The sequence below is a fragment of the Garra rufa genome, chromosome 1 (assembly GCF_049309525.1).
Source record: "Garra rufa chromosome 1, GarRuf1.0, whole genome shotgun sequence".
Classification (NCBI taxonomy): domain Eukaryota; kingdom Metazoa; phylum Chordata; class Actinopteri; order Cypriniformes; family Cyprinidae; genus Garra; species Garra rufa.
The window spans coordinates 87492744-87516485 of NC_133361.1; the positions used below are offsets into that span (position 1 = coordinate 87492744).

At 36.1% G+C, this 23742-nt stretch overlaps 2 protein-coding genes across 2 annotated transcripts in view; one reads left to right on the forward strand and one right to left on the reverse strand.

The window, feature by feature from the left end:
• The window catches only part of LOC141340027 (uncharacterized), a 158193-nt gene extending 141045 nt beyond the window's left edge, over positions 1 to 17148 (reverse strand). Inside the window, exons 1-2 of the mRNA XM_073844991.1 lie at positions 16977 to 17148; positions 13466 to 14068 (exon numbers count right to left, since the gene is read on the reverse strand). Of these exons, the coding sequence (XP_073701092.1) occupies positions 13466 to 14068; positions 16977 to 17148 (775 nt within the window). The remainder of the gene's footprint in view (positions 1 to 13465; positions 14069 to 16976) is intronic.
• Positions 2707 to 7471, forward strand: LOC141342774 (uncharacterized). Its single transcript, XM_073847308.1, has 3 exons — positions 2707 to 2797; positions 6486 to 7032; positions 7123 to 7471. The coding sequence occupies exons 1-3, from the start codon at positions 2713 to 2715 to the stop codon at positions 7469 to 7471; spliced, it is 981 nt and encodes a 326-aa protein (XP_073703409.1). The 5' UTR covers positions 2707 to 2712.
• Positions 17149 to 23742: the final 6594 nt, after the last annotated feature.

The window sequence follows — 23742 nt, forward strand, 5'->3', positions numbered from 1 at the left end:
CTTTATTTCAACTCAATAATTTTTATTGAAAACATATGCCTTTCCGATGTGATATGAAAAGGAAAAAGGAGACGATTTCGAAAACAATTTCACCAAAAAGGCGGACGCGAACTCGGGTCTCTCGCGTTAAAAAGTTACTCGTGTTATCACTTACGCCACTGAAAATGTTAATTAACAGTCGTCTTTTGTAGTATTTGTAAAGATGGCTTATTTGCACTGTGTAAAAAAAGAAAAAAAACACATTAACTAAAAGACACCAGACTACAGAAAATGGTATATACTACAGTAATTTTGTATTTTCATGTATATATAAATACACTGCAGGTGGTTTGAGCTCTTTCTATAAAACAACCAGAAAGTTAAATAAATGTATTTTCTTTCTGACATTCAGGTTACTTATTTAAAACAGATATATTAACCATTTAAGAGTTTAAATAATCTTAATCTATAATTAGTCTATTTGTTAACAGAAACTACATACATAAAAGGATCACAGTTTAAGTATTTTTATGGAATAACGCACATATTATTAACCAAGATTATTGTGGATTTTGTACTTTTGAGACACTCCCTAACTTGACATGCGCAAGTGGGGATCGTTCTGAGGACTTTTTCCACTTCAGACGCTTAAAAGAATTACATCATCGAATAATATTATGAATATTTGTTATATTATGCTTTTAAATGTGATCTGAACAAGATACAGCATGATCCATGAATATTATGCGGTTACATATAAATTAATGCTGATGTAAAGATCGAATGTCTAACGAATGTCCAACATAAAACCAACTTTACCACACTACAATTGGGTATATCTTCACATTTAACCCTTGTGAGTTAAAAAAATGTACACATAGGTGCAAAATGGACAAAACTGTCCATGTCCAAAAACTGTTATAATAAATTTGATTTATTAATATTTTTTTCCACTTTCACTTATGTCTATTTTTTAACCAACATATGTTCTATCCATAGATACCAAATATTCATTCATTTTCCGTATTGTAACTCTTTAAATGCTGGTTTGTTTGCATAATGCCACAGGTGTTTTTTTTATGAAAAAATGAAAAATTGTAATTTCCATGTACTAAATGCTGAGCAGAATTTTTTCTTTGCTTATTAGATTCTAAATTCTAAATGTGAAGCCTTGTCGGTAGAATGAATGCACATTAGCATAATTTTATAGTCAAATGGCCCTGGGTTAAACAGTTGCAGTTTTAATGGGTTTCAATGTGGACATTTTTGTCCTTAATGTCCTGAGTGTGAGTATGGTACAGAGAGTAAAATTTATTTTTTTGAAGGAAATGATGGTTAAGTATTAAAATTTCAATAAAAATAAACTCCTGAGCCAAAATGTATGCAGATGGCATTAACACAGGCACACTTATGACAAAAAACAAAACTGAAATGGACAAAAATGTCCATAAGATCACACAAGGGTTAATGTAGTCTTATGGGACCTGTGCTGGCAAAATGAGTGTAAAAATTTAAAAATTGTCTGTAAAATGATCTAAATTTGTAAATTTTCTGAAATCATTACCCTGCTGAAAAAAACAGCTAAAACCAGCCTATGCTGGTAGGCTGGCTTAAGATGGAAGTAGCTGTTTTTAGCTGGTTTCCCTTTTCCTGGAAAACCACCATCATTCTAATGCTCCTCATTGACTTTGTATTGCGGGAAGAGGACTCCTTGTCATTTCTGACTTCTAACAAAAAACTGAACAAGGTGTAAAAGCTGTTCTGAGTCGAGGTGTACCGTAAACAAGCTAAAAAACAATCTATGTTTTTATAAGCTCTTGACTTAAAAAACACAAATAGTTGTAGATTTCTGGGTATTTCAAGTTGGGCCATTCAGTTGGATCGTTTCTCCAACAAAGCAAGGTAAGGAAAAGGTGCACTGACATTGACCAATTAGTAGTAAGACACATTGCACTCTGCTTTTGTTCTTGTTTTTAAACACTGTTTTTTTAGGTCGACAGCTTATAAAAACACAGTTCTGTGGTTTTTAGCTTGTTTACTGTACACCTTTATTAATAGCAGCTTTTAGACATTGTTCTGATTTTGTTATGTATGTTCTCCTGTCCTTAGTTGTAAGGAATTTTTTTTTTTTTTTCTTTTTTTTTGAGGAAACCATTTCAGGATTTTTCTCCATAAAGTGGAGTTTGAACTTCTAAAATGCAGCTTCAAATGGCTCTAAACGATCACAGCTGATGAAAAAAAGGGTCTTATCTAGCAAAACGATTGTTTATTTTCTTTAAAAAAAAAGACAATTTATGTACTTTTTAACCTCAAATGCTCATCTTGTCTAGCTCTGTGTAGAGATTAAAAAATAAATAAATTGTAAAATAACCGATCGTTTCGCTAGATAATACCCTTCTTCATCGGCTGGGATCATTTAGCTGCATTTAAGCTGCATTTTGGAAGTTCAAACTTGGGGGCACCATAGAAGTCCATTAAATGAAGAGAAATCCTGAAATGTTTTCCTCAAAAAACAATTTCCTTACAAATGAAGAAAGACATGAACATCTTCGATGACATTGGGGTGAGTACATTATCTGTAAAACTTTGTTCTAACTATTGTACTCTGACTGAGATGCACCCAGATTTAGTTTGCATTAATTTCTGTTAATTGTTCTGATCTTAATTATGACTGATTGTCCAAACAGACTCCTGCTGAATCAACTGAGATCCCCGTGAGGCACTGTTATAAAGATGGCACTTATTAAAGAGGAGGATGAAGACATAAAGATTGAAGAAGTATTCATTGTGAAACAAGAAGATGACGAGGAAGAAACAGGTTTGTTTTTATTCTCTTTAATAATATTTTTAGAATAAAGAGTGTCATTATTACGGTGGTTTTATTTAAAAATGGAGCTTCATGTGGACAAAAATATGTTGAGATCATATGACCAGACACATACTAATGTGCAGCAGAGAACTATTTGATTAATTTTTTAGTTTGATTGTTAAAAAAAAGCAATAGATGCTGCTATATTTTGTACTTTCTTGAGGTGATACAGAAGCTCAAAATTCTTACTAATAACATTTTATTAACTAGACTAGACTAGCTTGTACGAGAGTGAACCCAATCTTCTCTATTCACAAAATACATCAAAAATGGATTCTTTTTATTTATTTATTTTTTTGGTCAGTGGTTAGGAAAACACGAATATTCCTTTCCTTTAATGCGTTGAGCTATCACTCTTTCTACGTAACATCTAAATCAGTCAAATCATGAAGCTGACATATACAGTCTCCTGCCAGTCTTGCTCAACACTGCTCTTTACTGAATGTTTTTCAGTAAAGAGCAGTGGTCGTAGCCGGTTAAAGATGGGAGTAGCTGGTTTCCCAGCCTGACATTTAAGACCAACCAGGAAAAATGGCCAAAATCCCTCTAAAACCAACCTGCTGACCAGCTAAAATCAGCCAACCAGCCTAGGCTGGCAATAAATAACTAAAATCGCCAGAAGGTGGCAGTAAGTGGTCTTAATAAGTGAAGCATCTTTCATTCATTCAGTAAGTACTCATATCATTACTCATATTTTAAACATGAAAAGTGTTGTTTCTGTATCAGTCTTTGTACAGACTGTCAATATTTGTTCTTTGCTATTAAGTGCTACAAATATACTTAAAAGATACTTAAGTACATGCAGCGCTGTTTGCTAAAGTAGCATACTTTGCAGGCATCCTATCATACGCACACTGCTGGTATGGATACAGTCAGTTTTGACTGCAAGAGATGAGGTAATTTGATGTCTTTGATTGTTTACGGCACTCCCATTTTCCTGTTTTAGCATAAAAGCGGCATTTTGCTTGTCAGAAATACATGCTCTGTTTTATGCTACTTTAAATTGGGGTAGAACCAAATTAATGGCAAAGCTCAGCATTTTGTTCGCGAACCCCCTTCCGTCACCTCGCATACCCCAGTTTGAGAAAAACTGCTATAGAGTATCCCACAAAAGTGAGTACACCCCTCACACAAATTTATAGGGCTATAACGTCCCAGTCGATTAGTCGATTAATTGGTCGATACGGTCTGGTTCGACCAAAATTCTGATTGGTCGATTTTTTTGCCGCGCTCATTTCATCAGGTGGAAAGCACTAATTGTGTTATATTATATTAGCATTGCAGTCATTAGGATAACAGAGGTAGTAAAACGTGGTTCAGGCTGAATTAATTACGATGTATCATAATCGGTCTGTATATAGGAAACATAAGCATTCACCTCTGTAACATCTATATGCGTTAATCAGAATTACGATGCGATCAAATGGCGCCAAACATACGCACGTGAATTACACGCGCATCACTTCTCCGCATTCAATATGAACTGAACTACAACATCACCTGATGACAACGGTCAGACATACAGCGGTAACATTATTGCAGTATGACGGGTAAAGAAAGATTCATTCATTTACATTCATGCACGCACATTTACAACTCACTCACTGACGATAGCAGAGAATGAAACCGAAAGTAACTTAAACAACTCCGGCGCAACTCCAGTCAGCGCTCTGTACACGCACAACTTAATCATATGCCAATAGCAGGTCTACCTTTACAAAACGAATAAGGAATTTAGTACATAGATAATTAATTAAATTAGCACCATAGTATCGTGTATCGGCGATCTCTCAGACTGCACTAGTAAAAGCTTTAAGTCTATTCGTGTCTCACCCGCGAAGCTGAGCTCTAATGTTCAGCCTCGTTCTGTGCGAGCTGCGCAGAGCGGCTGAAATGATAGTGTCTGACAGTTATACTTATATGACAAAAATAATTTTCTAATATGTTGCACATTACTCAAAAGTTCTTGTGATATCACTAGTTGACAACATAGTACTGTTTTCAGAAATCACAGGCTATGATATTGCGCAGGTGCACGTGATGCACCGCTGTCAGAGACGACAGACTCGTGTGTCAGACTCATTTCAGTGCAAAATAATTAGGTCAAAAATGATTTAATATACTGCAAATAGCCTATTAGTTTTTTATGTTTATTTAAAATTAATTTAGGCAGACAACAAGGCTACCAAGTACTGAGCGCAGTGCGTATCTAATTAATGTAACATACTTTTTTTTTTTTTTCTCCACAACGTCTTTTTTAGTCGAAAGTTTCAGGACTTCAGTCGACCAAGATTTTCTTTGGTTGATTACAGCCCTACAAATTTAGTATATTGTCTGAAGGGATAATACTATAGAAATTTAACTTGGATGTATTTTATAGTCAGTGTGCAGCTTGTATAGCAGTATAGATTTACTGTCCTATGAAAATAACTCAGCATACAGCCATTATTGTCAAAATAGCTGACAACAAAAGTGAGTACACCCGAAGTGAACTTGTCAAAACTGTGTCCAAAGTGTCAATATTTGATGTTAGTACCATTGTTATCCAGCACTGCATTAATCCTGCAAGGCATGGAATTGACCAGAGCTGCACAGGTTGTTGCTGGGATCCTCTTCCATATAATGGCATCACATAGCTGCAGTACATTAGACACATTGTGCTTCTCTACCTTCCATCTGAGGATGCCCCACAGGGTTCAGGTCTGGAGACAAACTTAGCCACTCATTCATCGTTATCCTGTTGGAAAACTGCCATTCAGCTTAGTTTCTAGAGGGAAGGCACCATGTTCTGCTTCAGAATGTACAGTACATAATGGACTCCATGTTTCCCTCAATGAACTGCAGCTCCCCAGAACCAGCAGCACTCATGCAGCCCCAGACCATGATGCTACCATGATGACTGAAGGCAAGACACAGTTTTCTTGGTACTCTTAACCAGGGCATCACCACACATGCTGGACACCATCTGAGTTGATCTTATAGTCTCATCAGACCACAGAACATGGTTCCAGTAATTCATGCTCATGGACAGGTTGTCTTCAGCAAACTGTTTGTGGGCTTTCTTATGAGCCAGCTTCAGAAGAAGCTTCCATCTGGGATGACGCCTGTGCAAACCGACTTTTAGCACTGTGCAGCGTATGGTGTGAGCACTGACAAGCTGACCTTTTACTTCTGCAACCTTTAAAGCAAAGCTGGCAGAACTCATGCATATGTTTTTTTTTTTTGAAGCCAGGCTCTGCACTTGATGCACAGAACAGTCAAGCAGACCATAACATAAACATAATGAATTGGACATGTGGCTTTACATGGCAAAACAACATACTGCTGCTATCACTTTTGTTGCCAGCTATTTTTCAATAATGGCTGTATTTTTAGAGGACAGTAAATCTATACTGCTATACTACTCTAAAATATATCCAAATTTCATTTCTATAGTATTGTCCCTTGAGAAGATATACTTAAATTGTTTGCTGAAATGTAAAAGGTGTACTTTTGTGAGGTTGACTTATTAGAGGTGTGTTGGAGCTAAACTCTGCAGGACTGTGACTCCAGAATAAATGGCAGATTTGGGCCATTGTTGCACTCTGTTCTTCTGTTGCTTTTAAACAGGGGTTAACTTGTATTTGTCTCTTTTTAGAACTGATGGTGCCGAGAATGGAGAGTGAAGTACTAGATGAAATGCAAGATGAAGATCAGTATTTTATAACTGGACGAGAATCAATTAGTCGCTCTCAGACAGAAAATACTTCCTCAAGTAAAACTAATTTCACCTGCCAGTATTGTGGAAAGAGTTTCAGTCAACATGGAAACCTTATAGTCCACTTGAGGATTCACACTGGAGAGAAGCCTTTTACCTGCCAACAGTGTGGAAAACATTTCAGTGAACATGGAAATCTTAAAGTCCACATGAGGATTCACACTGGAGAGAAGCCTTTCACCTGCCAAGAGTGTGGAAAATCTTTCACTAAAAAAGCAGCCCTCAAAAGCCACATGAACGTCCACACAGGTGAAAAGCCCTACACCTGCCCTCTGTGTGGAAAACATTTCAGTCAACAAGGAAGCATTAACAGGCACATGAGAACTCACACTGGAGAGAAGCCGTACCTCTGCAAACTTTGTGGAATAGGTTTTACAACCAAACCAAACCTTGAGTATCACATGAACATTCACACTGGTGAGAAGCCGTATGCATGCGATCAGTGTGAAAAGAAGTTCAGTCATAAGGGAACCCTTGAAAAGCACTTGGTGGTTCACTCAAGAGCTCCCTCTCTCAGTTTTATATGCCATCAGTGTGGAATGAGTTTCTCAGACAGTTACAACCTTAAAAATCATGTAACATCTCACACTGGAGAGAAGCCGTTCATGTGCAGTCACTGTGGAAAGACTTCCTCAAACAAGACAAACCTAAATCTACACATGAGAATTCATACTGGAGAGAAGGATTATATCTGCCCTTACTGTGGAAAGACTTTGAGATTTAGAGGAAACCTTCGGGCTCACATGAGAGTTCACAGCGAAGGAAAACCTTTTAGCTGCCTTTCATGTGGAAAGAGTTTCACACTTAAAGGAAACCTTACCGCTCACATGAGGCTTCACACTGGAGACAGACCTTCTGCAACCTAAGTTTCACAATCAGAGAAACCTGAAAGATCATTTGCAAACGCATTCTGGAAACACACTGACAAGTTTAGAAGGAGCAATTTTAAAAATCACTCTGAAGGCAGCGCAATACTGTGGAATAATTTTGCCATCACATATAGACCTAGAAAGGTAATTTATAAACAAGACCGTATTTCTGTTTTTATACGTAAATAGTTTCAAATAGCTCGGAGACTGCAGATATAAAATGGCACCAGAAAAAATAAAAAATTATTTGAAGGCTGAAATTATTGACTGAAACCGTGACAAATATTAAATATAAATTCTCAAGTGAGTTTTGTTGTGTGTACGTACAAGTTCCTTCTTACTGAACTGTCCACTTGTGCCAAGAAATAGTAGGCTAACAAATCTGGTATGAATTTCAACAAGTACAGTGGGGCAAATAAGTATTTGATACACTGCCTATTTTTCAAGTTTTCCCATTTACAAATAATGGTGAAATCTGTAATTTTCATCGTAGGTACACCTCAACTGTGAGAGACAGAATCTAAAAAAAATCCAGTCACATTGTATAATTTTTAAATAATTAAGTTCCATTTTATTGCATGAAACACGTCTTTGATACACTAGAAAAATAGAACTTAATATTTGGTTTACAATTACAGAGGTCAGATGTTTTCTGTAGTTCTTGACCAGGTTTGCACACACTGCAGCAGGGATTTTGTCCCACTCCTCCATACAGGTCTTCTGCAGATCTTTCAGGTTTTGGGACTGTAGCTGGACAACAGGCCCTTACTGAGGGAAGGTTGTTGTTGCCCAAAATCTTGTGATACATGGCCCCATCCATCCTCCCCTCAATACGGTGCGGTCGTCCTGTCCACTTTGCAGAAAAACACCCCCAAAGCATGATGTTTCCTCCCCTATGCTTCACAGTTGGGATGGTGTTCTTTGGATTGTACTTATCCTTCTTCTTCCTCCAAACACGGCATGTGGAGTTTATACCAAAGAATTATATTTTGGTCTCATCTGTCCACATGACCTTCTCTCATGCCTACTCCAGGATCATACAGATGGTCTTTGGCAAACTTCAGACGGGCCTGGACATGTGCTGACTTGAACAGGGAGACCTTGCACACGCTGCAGGATTACAATCCATGACGGTGTAGTGTGTTACTAATGGTAACCGATGAGACTGTGGTCTCAGCAGTCTTCAGGTCATTGACCAGGTCCTCCCGTTTAGTTCTAGGGTGATCCCTCACCTTTCTCAAGATCATTGATTGTCCCAAGTGTCCTTAGACAGCTCTTTGGTCTTGCCCATAGTGGAGAGGTTGGAGTCTGTGTGGACAGGTGTCTTTTATACAGGTAACAAGTTCAAACAGGTGCAATTATTACAGGTAATGAGTGGAGGATAGGAGGGCTTCTTAAAGACAAACTTAACAGGTCTGTGAGAGATAGAATTCTCGCTGGTTGGTAGGTGATCAAATACTTATTTCATGCAATAAAAGGGAAATTAATTATTTAAAAATCATACAATGTGATTTTCTTTTTTTTTTTTTCTTTTTTTTGAGATTTTGTCTCTCACAGTTGAGGCATACCTACGACTTAATCGGCGAAAAAACTGTGCTGTTCAGACTACATGACATCCTGTCTGTCATTAGGTCATTGTGCTTTTCACACTACGTGACACAATGTAAATGATCCGCAACAGTGGGTCACACACTACTGCTAACACTAAGCTGACAACAACTCTGTCGCCCAATGGGCAAGTTTCCATCCAGTTTTTTGCAATGTTTTGTTATTGACAAAGAGAATATGCATTAAAAAACTGTAAAATTTGCTGTCTCCATCCAACTGGCTTTTTACCAATAAAATTGTGTGCGGCATGACGACATCCCTAAAAAAAAAGCAATTGTTGCATAGCTGTTTCCGTTAATAATTTCACCTATCGCGCAAAATACATAGGCTTGAAACAAAACTGTATTATATAGGCTATTATTTAATTGTATAAGCCAACATGAAACTCATGGGTTAATGGACTCGGGTTAATAAAAATTTATTATTTATTTTTTTATTTATTTAGCAATATACATAAACAGGTGAAGTTGTGTTATGATTATATTTCTGATTAACTTTAAATTAAAATTAAATTATGTGGCTGTTGTAATGTTTTGACCAATCAGACACACTATTATTTGTTACTTATAACAAATAATCTTTAAAACCAACAAGCCAGCTCTATGTTGGAATTCTGGAAACAACCGTTGAAAGTGACTAACATCCAAAAGGAGCTCAGTCGCCAGGGCAACCATCTGATCACACTAGTTTTACGACACAAAGAAATGCAGGTAGAAAAACTTTTCCTATTCTTTCCTATAGGAAAGACTTTATGCTCATTGAAATGGACTCGTCCCTAATTCATAGGAAAACTTCTTTGAATGAACACAAATCCTTTAGGTCATTGTGTGTACTATAACTATCTTGTATAATGTCTTTGGAATTGTATTTTTTTATTGTATGTATGCTTAATGCGTGAAGTACTAGTCAATGTGACCTACCTATAACTATGTGTCTCCTATCAAACTAATGCTCATTTAATGATGCACACTTTGGTATACGCCACCTCCTCATAGAATGCCATGTGTGTTCGTACTTTAATCCAAAATATAAAATGCCACAACCATTCGAACCATGCTTTCAGACAAATGGTCATAAAACCCACATTATTTCCAACCTCCCGTTTGTAAATTCAGCCTTTTTCATTGGTCAAGACCATCCTGAGAGGCGTGACTCTTCCTAGACTTAAAAGGGCTCCAATGCATGATGGGAATCATGGATGAGTTCTGATTGGCTACAACATGCTTTTTCTGACGGTCACCGTTGTTGTGATTCTCACACAGATTCTTCATGTTTGTGTCTTAATAAAACTTTTTTTTTTTTTACATATCTGTCTGACTATATATGCGACTCTCAATTATAGAGTTTATGTAACCAGTGATAAAACCCATGGTCTATTACTTCACAAACATTTCTTGAAAACACGATTGCCTTTAGTCTGTTTTGTCTGGCTGTTATAACACTGCTACAACAGCCAAACAAAGTCTGCTTTTACAAACGTTAAGCTCAAGACCCCAACTAATGCAAACACTGACCACTGTAATGGTTTCTTAAAAAATGTGATTTTCTCCTTTGGTGATTCTGCTTATTAACATCAGGTGTCTTCAATAATGATCAATCATCACTTAACTAATTACTAATTATATCTCATTAACTTTAACTTCTGTTCAATAAAAACCATTATTCAAGTTAAAAATTAGTATTTAGATCATGTTTAGTGAATGTCATCCGTTCATGTTAAATGAACACAAATTTTTCAAGTTGGTTTAATATCATCCATTGTTGTTAAGATAATGTGGTGGAATCATGTGGAAACACTGTCCATGATTAAATCATGTTAAACCAAAGTGCTATTTTTTTTTGAGTGCAGCAGTATGTTGTTTAACCATGCAAAGCTACATGTCCTATTCATCATGTTTTTGTTTTTGTCTGCTTGACAGGACAATACAAAGTTGTGTATCTTGTACTAGAGCAGGTAAAATTCTCTCATACTGACCACTGGATGTTCAACATGGTACCTCATGGCAGAACTCTCTGAGAATTAGAGAATTAGAAATGTTGCTCTCCACAAAGATGGCCAAGGCAATTAAAGGTTCAGTAACACCCTGAAACCAAGTTACACTACACTGGTCAGGGTCATACAGAGGTTTTCAAAGATGGGTTTCATTCGGAACATGCCTTGCAAGGGTAGATCAACGAAGCTGAGCACTCATTCTGAGCGTCAGGTGCAGAACTTGGCTTCAAAAAACAGATGCATGAGTGCTGCCAGCATTGCATTAAAGGTTGCAGAAGTAGAAAGTCAGCTTGTCAGTGCTCACACAATATACATAGGCATCGTCCCAGAAGGAAGCCTCATCTGAAGCTGGCTCACAAGAAAGCCCACAAAGAGTTTGTTGAAGACAACCTGTCCAAGAGCATAAATTACTAGAACCATGTCCTGTTTTCTGATGAGACTAAGATGAACTTGTTTGGCTTAGATGGTGTCCAGCATGTGTGGCGATGCCCTGGTGAGGAGTACCAAGAAAATTGTGTCTTGCCTACAGTCAAGCATGGTGGTGGTGCATCATGGTCTGGGGTGATGGGGTGATGGGGTGGCCAAGTATGTCTCCAGACCTGAACCCTACTAAGCAGCTGAGGGACATCCTCAAGCAGAAAGTGGACAAGCACCATATGTCTGCCAAATGCCTAAATGTAAATGTAAATGTCTAATGTCCAGCAGCTCTGGTCAATTCCACGCCCAGGATGATTAAGGCACTGCCATATAACAATGATGCTAACACAAAATATTGACACTTTGGACAAGTTTACTTAAGGTGTACTCACTTGCCAGCTATTTTAACAATAATGGTTGTATGTTAATTTTCAATCTATACTGCTATACAAGCTGTGCATAGACTACTCTAAAATATAATAAATATTAATTTCTATAGTATTGTCCCTTGAGAAGATATACTAAAATGGTGGCTGAAATGTGAGGTGTGTACTCATTTTTGTGACATACTGTATATTACTAATATTTAAAATGTACATTATACTAATACTACTACCATTGACAAATTAATAAAACTTAGGCACAGTCACAATATTTCTTTCAGGTTTTAATTTGAATACTAAATCCCCATTACTTGCCAAATTTAATTAATTAAATGATTAATTAATTTTATGCCTTTATTTGATAAATAGAAAAATGTAAATACACAATGCAGAATTTCTGAGGAAAAAAACAAACAAAACAAACCTATTGTAAGAGTAAATGAAAGCCATTTGTATGCATTCAAAGAATTAGAATTATTTAATTAACCAAGTAAAAATTTGGTAACAATAGAAAATAAGGTAAGAAAAAAGTACAACATTTCATAGGGCTCTAAACATGTAATTTTTGTTAAACCTTTAATAAATTAACGTTAAATTGTATAGATTTTCATGATTTTAATTAATTAGACATCATTTTTTTTATTGATACAATTTTATTTAACCATAAAAATGAAAATAACAAAAATAAAAATAACCAAAAAAAAATAAAACTAATTTCATAGGGCCTACTGAACAAACATACAGTCATAGAACATTTAACACAACATTAGGAAAACAAATACTACATTCACTACTACATTCATTCCAATACTGCCCAAAAACCAACCATAAAAAGCATAACTCTTGTCGGTGCCGATAGCCTGTTGCGCTCCGGGCATCCTGTGTTCAAATCCCGACTCAAGAAGCTTTCCCGATGCATTAAGTATTTTTTTCTGTGCAAATAAAACTAAAATAAAGACTTTATTCCACATTTTCGTCTCTAATGCATCACTTGTCGATACACGTTCACAAGTATACTCAGACACATTCGTGTGGTGCCACTGACGCAAATCATTAGATTTCAATAGCTTTTATACAGCATGAGTCTCTCCACACGTAACATGTTCCTCATCATAATGCTGGATCTGGGTCAGTGCTGGTGCTGCCACGTGCATCGTGGGACTCTCATCAACTTGCATCCACAAGTGTCACAGTAGAGATGAAAATGTAGAATAAAGAACGATGGTCTTCGTTTTTGGGTGAACTAACCCTTTAAGGCTTCTATCTTGTGTGAATTCTAATGAGGCAGTCATGGCCTAAGATGGTAAGAGAGTTGGGCTTGTAACCTGAAGGTCGTTGGTTCGATTCCCACTCCGGCAGGAATTGAAGGTGGGGATTGTGAACGAACAGCACTCTCTACACTTTCAATACCATGACTGAGGTGCCCTTGGATGAGTTCAATTTTGAGTATGTGTCAACTATTTCCACAGTTTGCAGGTGTAAGGCTTCTCTCCAGTATGGATTCTCATGTGGGTTATAAGGGCTCCTTTTTGATTGAAACTATTTCTACAGTTTGCAGGTGTAAGGCTTTTCTCCAGTGTGAATTCTCATGTCTGTTAAGGCTTCCTTTCTGAGTGAAACTTAGTCCACATTGAAGGCAGGTGTAAGGCTTCTCTCCAGTGTGAATTTTCATGTGGGCTTCAAGATTTCTCTTTAGGGAGAAACTCTTTCCACAATGTTGGCAGGTGTAAGGCTTGTCTCCGTTATGGATTCTCATGTGGGTTATAAGGGCTCCTTTTTGATTGTAACTATTTCCACACAGTTTGCAGGTGTAAGGCTTTTCTCCGGTGTGAATTCTCATGTGCCTGTTAAGGGTTCCATTTTGAGTGAAACTTAGTCCACATTGAGAGCAGGTGTAAGGTTTCTCTCCAGTGTGAATTCTGTTGTACCTATTAAGAGTTCCTCTTCTTGTGAAACGTTTTGCACATTGTTGGCAGCTAAAATCTCTCCTTCCAGTGTGAGCGCTCATGTGGGCTTTGAGGTTTCTCTGTTGAGAGAAACTCTTTCCACACTGATGGCAGGTGTAAGGCTTCTCTCCAGTGTGAACTCTTAAATGGATTTCAAGGCTTTCTTTTTTAGTGAACATTTTTCCACACTGTTGGCAGATGAAATTACTTCTAGATCCTTCCTTTTGAGCTCTCTTTTGTGTAGTCTCTTCAGTTTGTGAGCAACTAAACAAATTTTCTCCAGTGAAATCATGTTTCTTGTACTGATATTTGTCTTCTATTTCATTTAGTTCTTCGCTTTCCTCTTTCAGCAGCATCAGGTCTAAAGCAGAAAGAGACCAATACAAGTTAATCCCCTGCTCTACATGTTTTGCATGTCTCTTATTTAACACACCTGACTAACGGTTAGAGAGTCAGGCTTGTAACCCGAAGGTCGCTGGTTTGATTCTCGCACCAGCAGGAATTGAAGGTGGGGATTTTGAATGAACAGTGCTCTTTCTACCTTCGATACCATGACTGAGGTGCCCTTAAATAAGGCACCGGACCCCTAATTGTGTGTGTTCACTTCTCACTGCTGTGTGTATGCACTTGGATGGGTTAAATGCAGAGCACCAATTTCGAGTATGGGTCACCGTATTTTTGATTTTCGTTTTTGGGTGAACTAAGTCTTGAATATCTGACTGTTAGCACTGTGCTTATGTAAATGAAGCCATCTTATCAAACATAAGTATAGAGTAGAGATGCACCAATTGACTGGCTAGTGATCGAAATCGGCCAATTTTTTGCATGATCAGCCCGGATCGTGACCGTAGTCAAAATACTATGTGGGGGAACAACCACAAAAACGTTCGGAACAACAAACCTAACAAGACACTTAAAACACCATCACTCAGCTGAATAGGCATCTTTCTTAGCTAACACACCTGATTCAGATAACCAACTAATTAGAAGTGAGCTCCGTGAATGAACTTTGTTCCGATTGACATGGTCCCTGAATAGTGTACATTGCTACCTACTCCCTGAGCAGGGGAAATCAGTTGAAGTTTACTACACTTGAACATTCGTTCACATATTTGCAATACGTCACCGCATTCAGCGTCTTCACACACAGCTTCAAATTAAACATACTGTATATGCTCACTTCAATCTAATAGTTCACAGTGAGCGTATATGTTCCATTTGAAGGTCATTAAAACGTGCGAGCCGTGAATTTTCATCTGTGTGTGAAGACGCTGTATGCATTGGTGTATAGCGCAAATATGTGAATGAACGCTCCAAAGTGTAGTACCGCTGGATTAACTTGTGACAAGGCAGAAATGCTTCTCTTTATAAAGAAAAATGTGCCATTAATGCTCAAGTAATAGCATTTAGTACTAGCATTGTTATTTCTACCTGTTTAAAGACACAGTGGTCTTTTTGTTATTATAGTTATTGTTGTCAGACGATCCTGTAATTAATGTTTACAAAATTCTTCCATAACAAAATTCATTGAAGAAAAGTACATTTTTGTTAGTTATATTTTATTTCTAACTGAAGAAAATATTTTTGTATATGCTTTGATTACAGTTTTTTTTTTATTTTTTTTATCTGAATTGGCAAAAATCTGAATCGGCAAGTCACACTTACTGAAAAATCAGAATTGGCCATGAAAGTTGGAGTGGATGCAGTCAGTTTGGACCACAAAATATTAGTTAACTTGATGTCATTTGACAGTTTACTCACATGTAATGGTTTTTATACTAAAAGTAAATTTGGCTGGTCAGAAGTACTTGCTCAGTTTTTATGTTACTTAAAAAATGTGGGGTACAGTTAATCAAATGCCAAAGCACAGCATTTTGTACACATACCTCTTCCATCACCTCACAGTTTATACCGTTCTCGTGGTAAAATACAGTACCTTCTTTATAACAATGCTCCACTATGATGCTCCTGATCAGTGGTCATCAATTTATTCACCTGATTATATTGACATTATTGGAGTTATTTTCTATATTTCCTCTCTTTATTTATTTATTTTATATATTTTGTTCTATCTTCATTCCTGACTGAGTGAGTGTGTCCCAGCACTGGGGTTGCATGAGTTAATGCACTCTCAGGGATGGGTTGCGGCAGGAAGGGGATCCGGTGTAAAACGTGCTAAATCGGCTGTGTGGATCACTCCGTTGTGGTGACCCCTGATAAAAAAAGGGAGCGAGCCGAAAGAGAGAAAGAGAGAGTTCTATGTTCTTTTTCCCTTTTCCTATTTTTTCCCCTTCTTTTTAAAAAAAAAACTACTTTATACAAGATATAGAGGTGTACAACTTAGACATTACAATCGTACACCTCACATAAATACATCTAAATTTAACCTGAATGTTTGTATTTTTGTTTTGGCTTAACTTTTTCTTTCTTTTTGTGCTTTATATTTACAGCATTTACAGTTTTTTCTTATTTTGTACAGTTTTTCTGTATGTCCTACATTGTCTTGTTCTTAAAATAACAACCACAAATAGATACTTCAGTAAAAATAAATTATACTTACTAGAAGAATTGCAGGAATAAGTATCATGTGTTTCATTTGTATAGTCTCAGTGAGCTTTTATGAGGTTTCACGTATGCGCAGTAAGCCGAATTTAACATTTCCTGACATTTCAGTGTGGATGCGAAACTTTTGGAAAATGCTTGAAAACGCTAGTGTGGACAGAGAAAATTTTATAACAAACACTTTTCAGTTGTATGCAGATTAATTTAGATGTAGCTTTAATATCCAGTGGCTGTTTTATTTGCTTACCAAATAGCTTTAAATGAACAAATGCAGACAGCATGCAGTAGCCAAATTATGATTACTCACATTTCAAGGTTTGCTTTAAGTACTTAGAAGTCGATATTGGGTTTAATTTTACAAAATAAACAAATTTTCAAACATTGTTTAGGCTAATTTCATATTATTGTTACTAAAGTACATGATGCCATAATAAATGCAGTGTGAAAGCTGGATATTCTCAGCTGCACTTGAAGGCAGTTGTTAGTATTTGTCATGTGATCTCAACACTTTTGTCAAATGTCAAAACATTTCTACACACGTGTGACATTATTCATAAATATCATTCATTTCAGCTCTGAGATTGAAAACCAACCTGTTTGTTCCTCAGTATCTTCATGTTTGACTCTGAATGCTTCTTCAGTCTTCATGTCTTCACTCTCCTCTTTAATAAACACCATCTTTGGTTGTTCCTCAGTATCTTCATGTTTCAATGTGAATGTTTCTTCAATCTTAATGTCTTCACTCTCCTCTTTAATAAACACCATCTTTATAATTGTGTGTCACCAGGAGTTTTTTCTGTGTGTTTGTACACTTTGTCCTGTTTAAGATGAGAATAATTAATAGAAAGAAAACTCAATGCAATCTCTGGGTGCGTCTCAATCAGCTCCTAATTCAGTAGTCAGTGCCTTAGTAAGACAGTCAAAGTGAGAGTTAATAGACTTGATTATAAATATATACAAATTACACAGCCGTTCATATTTTGGCAGGCTATTTTTTATTTATATTCAATTATTTGTACATATCTAATAAATTTCACTCTCATGAAATCATTCTCGGTTGTGATTCACTCGTTTGTGTTTGTTGTTGTGGTTTGTAGTCCGTGTGCCGCTGAATCGAATCACTGAATCATTTCACAAATGATTTGATTCAAATGATTCGGATTCTCAGTTTCTTTCATCACTTCTTATCATCACACGATTGATTCATGATATAGAGAGCGAAATGAGACGCACATTCTCTGTTACTAAAGGCTAATGCTTTATTTACCTAACACAGGGCTGCCAACTCACGCAATTGACACTTTTCACACGCTCTCACGTCACACATCCATTTTCTCACGCAGTCAAAAGCACCCTCAGTTAAAACTGTAATAATAAGATATTTGCTAAACAGATTTGGTAAAGGCTCCAGGGCGTATTTGTGTTTGTGCTCTAGAAATCGCCAAAAGACAACGTGTTTTCGTAGCGCTGAGCAATGTAGCCAATCACAGACATATCTGTTGATCTTGAACACCTGTGATTGGCCATTGCATTATGAATTCACTCACCTCTAAACACCAGGTTTTACCCCCAGTCCTCTCCACGTAGGCCTACATCTCGGAGACGTCTATTTGATGTCTGCATTTACATCTGCAAGACATCTATTGGACGTTTCCTATCAGATGTCAAATAGACGTCTATTAGATGTCTTTAAGATGTTTATGAATTTGAATGTATGTAAAACTGACATCTTACAGATGTCTGCCAGATGTTTGTATTCAGCAGATGCTCTCCAGATAAAGAGATCTTTAACAGACATCTTGCAGATGTATATGTGCTATCTGTAAATAAGCAGTTCATTGATTATAAAGGGAATTTTACGATTAACTGAAGTGTCACGTTTTTAGTGATTATCAAGAAAGGGCTGTTGCGAACTCCTAGGCCACTACATATAATCCGTTCAGAATTTGAATATAAGTTTTGTTTTTTCGTCCGGCTAAGGAAGCAAGAAGCAAAGTTTCAGGAGTGATAAATCCCTCATGAATGAAGGATTCATTTTTGAATGGGAGAAAAATATAAGTTCTCAGAACAGCAGACTAATAGATTAACAGAAAAATATTAGAATTTTCATGTCAAAATATATTTTTTAAATGTGATTGCAATTATTGATAAAAGTATAATGACTAAATCTTGCAATTCTTTGACTGTACATTGCTATTCTTGTTGTGGTAAAAAGTTAACAGTTTTGCAGCACTGCAACAGTTATTTTACATCATTTTATAATAAAAACACAGTTTAACTTTTTTTTGCTTGTATCATGATTAAAATGGCAGATATGGCAAAAAAAGTTTTAGGTCATGCTTGCAAGTGTAGAAATGATGACAAAGTATTGTAATTTCCCTACTGTAGAATAAGGTAAAATAACATACCTGTGAAATACTCATTTTCATTTATTTTGCAGAATTGTTTTCCAATATTACTGTCGTAAGAATAATAATATAAAATTATTATTATCATTATATTCTAATTTGTTTGGTTTCTAAATATACCAGTGTGAGTATATTTATACTGAGAACTAAAAAGAGGATTGATCCCCTTTAAACCTCAAGATCTGAGCTTTTTTCTTTGCTAAGTTTGCACACTGAAACCAGTGGCGGCTGGTGCTAAAACATTTTAGGGGGGTGCACACAAAATGAATCACACTGTTAATACAGGCTTTATTATCAGTAAAGTAATCATTAAACATTTGTAATCATCCAAAAAAATATTAGCCATTTATATGAATGTGATTCAGAGATGAAGGCCATAATACTAATGTTATCCACACGAGGGAGCCACAGGATAAATCTCAGTTTAAAGACAGTGAAAAAAAATTGATTTGTAGTAAAACATTGCATATAAATTAATTTTCATAAAGTTTTATATAGTCCAATAAAAGTAACTGTTATGCAAAAACTGTAAATACCAAATACTTGTAGACCATTAATTGTTTTGACCTAATTATAATGGTATTGACAATATATTTGTATGTCCAATTAAAGAAGGAACACTATATTATATATATCTATTTTAATATTGTGCTTATAATAATACTAACATAAACACTCACAATTTACTTGAAAAAAGACATTTACATAAAACATATTGCTTGTACCCCGACGATTGAGTTAAACTGCATTGTTACAGTTACTTTCTGTGTAGCTGCCCACAACGCTTCGGTGACAGGACTTTGAAATAACAAACAATGAAAACGATAAAAGCCATGACTTACATCGCATCTAGCAAGCAAACTCTATCCAAGCTCCATGATTCGTAAGTTTATTTTATTTATTTTTGTATTTATTTATACATATTTCTTCATTTGAACGGCTTGTGAAAGATAAAATCAAATTTACTTTCATCTCGGAAAAGATATTGCACATATTTGACAGTCGAGAATGCTCCAATCCCATGAGGACAAAGTATATAAAAACAATATTGATTGGCTAAGATCTGAAGTGGGAGGGTCTGGGGCGCAGTGCTCTGCGCCCCGAGGACAATCTGAAACAAGCCAATCAGAGCTCAGCCTCAAGTCACATGCGTTTCAAAAATTTACAGACCTAATAGACACCCATTTGGCCGGCGTCCCGCATACACAAACAAACGAAAAACAGTTTAGATTTTTTTTATTTTTGACAGGTGCTAACATAACAACCAGTCGAATAGTATGACAAAATAATGCAATTTCGTAATTATTTTGCAATATGTATTAAACTTATTTTTAACATGTTAGTAGTCTTCTTCCTTGGCTAACTTGAGGGGGGGGGCGGCGCCCCAGCGCCCCCTATGGACCAGCCGCCACTGACTGAAACTGTATTGGAGCTCTTAATTGTGAACTCGTCTCAAAGTGAACTCTCACTCCAAGCTTAACTCAAAAGTTGGCAGCCCTGACTAACACTAAATAAAACATTACACCATTACATTAAGAATACTGCATTTATTTTGTATATAGTGTAAAAACGTTTTAACTGATCTAACAGTTGGCATTATTTAAAAACGCAAAACTACAAACCTTTCTTCAGATGAATCACAACAGATGAGGAGCGGGTCGCGTCTTTATGACGTCACATCAACAGACCAAAATAAAAGTCCCACTCGTGCACTGTTCTCCAGAATCACAAACACATCATAGAAATGTTGTATATGTGATACACCATTGTGTATCCACAATTGTAATGTTTGTTTTGTTATTAATGTATATATTTATTTATATATTTATACTGTGAAAAGTCATTTATTAATTTTCATTACTAACGTCTGTGTTTAAAACAAAATATCATCAGCATTGGAGAAAGCACGCGCTGTGAGTTACCATGGCGATGCACGTTGTGTTTACCTCAGACGCTACTAAGCTGCGCTTGAGGAAAGACACTGACGTTTGAATGTGATTTTGTTTCTCCTGATAATTCAGGTATGTTTCATAAAAATTGAATATGTTTGTTGTCATGAATGTAAATACATGCAAGTACACATTTCCTATGTGTTTGAAAACGAATAGCTTGTTTACGGTAGTGAATTGAGTAAAGTCATTCAGATGAAAGTACCGGTAAAATGACAGTTGGTCTGAGTTACGTTTGTTACAACTGTCTCCCCCATAAATAATATCTATTTATCTCAGTACGTGATAATTAAACAGAAAATGACTTTGAAATAGTATATGAATATGTGATAGAGTATGTATGTAGTTTATGAGAGTAACATTGGTTATTGGTGTCAAGTGTAACCGTTACAATTTAAATGATACAAATAACAGACGCATGATTGTATCAATTGAGTTTAGTAGTTCAATGGTAAATTGTTATATATGGAGGTATTTACAGAGAAAAATGAGAAAGATGTCTGACTGAAAGAATTTAAAGTGTATTTTTTGTATCATACTGATAAATATACAACAGGTATAATGATTATATGTGTTATATAAAAGTGCACAGAGTGTATAAGTATTTGAAGACTTTATTGTTGTTAAAGAACTATACAAAAGAAGGGAACAAAACTGTTTGTTTGATTACATGAAATGTGATTTGTGAGGATGTTTTGCTGTTATATGAATGTTAATAAAGAGACGCTACTAAGCTGCGCTTGAAGAAAGACACTGACGTTTGAATGTGATTTTGTTTCTCCTGATAATTCAGGCAATTTTAATCTGCCTACGAGTTCCGCGGCCGGGACCCGTAACATATATAAAATTGAATTTCGTACTCATATGATGATGCTTTTCAAAGTTACTAATAACGTAAATCAATGAATTATTTTCTCTATTTTTGTTTTCATTTAATGTGCATTTACAACACTATACTTCCTGCTTATACATTGTAATTCAGTAAAACTAACACTGCTGCCTAACTGTTATAAAGAGGGTGTGAGGTGTGATCTCATAGGTATCTTTTCCACTTCAAGAGGTCAGAACTGTCAGTCTTGACTGCATTATTTCACTGCAGCCTACTCTCGCCTTCATTCCAGTCTATATACAAGCCTAACGATTATACACGCAGTGATGTAAAAATCTAGGTCATTTATGTCCTATAATACTAATTTAAAGAACAATATATATTTTTTCCTTGACTCCTTTTAAATGTAAAAGTTCAACGTTTTAGCTGAAATGGTTATTTTCAGTGTATGCAATGTATTCTGGATGAACAAAAATATACGTCTTCCATATTAACACGCATCAGACGACTGCTTAGTGAAAGAGTGCTATCTGTGATGTGCAGAACCGGGATCTGGCAACCCATTACGTGCAACTGTCGTCATTAATGAAAGTGAAAGTAACTGTTGATATCATCCTTTTAAACACTTTTTAAAAGACTTTAAAATACAGATTATATTAAAATCTTTAATCAAACGTTTTATAAATGCTTAAACAGGAATTTGATAGCTACCTGATGGATATGTGAACCGGTCCTAGCTAACACAAGTCCAGCAGTCCAGTACCGGCGTTTTGCTGATCGTTATTCCAGCGGTAGCCGCTGCTTTTCCGACAGTGGTCCGCTCTCGGGCCGCTGGTTTATAATAAGTGTCTGATGGCGGTCCACGGTCGGTCTGTGGGTCGTATTAATCTTTAAAGACATCATTTAATATACTTGGAATATAGTTATAATTATATCAAATAAAATGATTTTATGCAATATTAAATCAAGTACACAACTCTTAATAACCATTGTAAGTTTATTAAAAACACTGAACATACGTTAAAAACACATAAACATTTTTATGTTAACATATTGACAAAACGACATACATTTAAAATATGTAACAATAAATTTGTAAATGTATGCTTCCTTCGATCGGCACACAACAAAAACTGCTGTTCGGATGTTCCCGTCTCTGATATTTTAACATTCGTGACATTTTAATTAAACCAAATAGCCTGCACAAAAGTTTGATCACAAGCAATTAGTGTATTAATAATTAAGCGAAGCGAAATTTAACAGTAACATCAGCGATCACCTCTGCTGCAGCTGTGTACAGAAGTGATTAGTCCTGTTTTCCGGTGTTGTGCCTTTTTTCGACCCCTGCCAAATTATGACCCCCTCTCGTTGAAAGCGCTACCTGATTGCCTAATCCTAACCCCACCCCTAATCCTAACCCCTCCCCCACACCTAACCCTAAACCTACCAATACTAGGGGGGTAGTAATCTGGCGGGGGTCAGAATTGGGCACAACACCGGTTCGAACGCTGGGCGCTTCGCATAACCCGAATTAAATGCACGATGTCATAATAACAAATGACCAGTGTAAAAGCAGGATCTTCTCAGCTGCACTTAAAGACAGCATTAGTATGTGATCTAAACTTCTGTCAAATGTCAAAACATTTCTACACTCATGAGACATTATTAATAAATATTCTGTATATTATTTCTGTGATGAGTTCAGCTTTAAGAATAAAAAACAACCTGTTTGTTCCTCAGTATCTTCATGTTTGACTCTAAATGCTTCTTCAAACTTCATTTCTTCACTCTCCTTTTTAATAAACACCATCTGTGTTTGTTCCTCAATATCTTCATGTTTCAATGTTTCTTCAATCCTCATGTCACATGGATATCTGTCAATTCTCCAGTTTTTCTGTGTGTTTGAACACTTTGTCCTGTTTAAGATGAGAATAATTAATAGAAAGAAAAATCAATGCAAACGAAATCTCTGGGTGCGTCTCAATCAGCTCCTAGTTCAGTATTCAGTGCACTAGTAAGACAGTCAGAGAGTTAATAAACTTATATATAAAATTTATAAAATATACAAATTACCCAGAAGGTTTATATTTAGGCAGGCTATTTTTTATTTAAATTTCGTATTGAAATATTTGTTCATATCTAATATCAGGGTTTCCGCGGGGTCTTAAAAAGT

Bases quoted from the DNA above. Each gene is read 5' to 3' on its own strand.
- LOC141342774 (XM_073847308.1), top strand. From the start codon at position 2,713: ATGGCACTTATTAAAGAGGAGGATGAAGACATAAAGATTGAAGAAGTA. The intron at 2,798-6,485 runs GTTTGTTTTTAT...GTCTCTTTTTAG, and splicing joins AGATGACGAGGAAGAAACAG to AACTGATGGTGCCGAGAATG. The intron at 7,033-7,122 runs GTATGCATGCGA...TCCCTCTCTCAG, and splicing joins ATTCACACTGGTGAGAAGCC to TTTTATATGCCATCAGTGTG.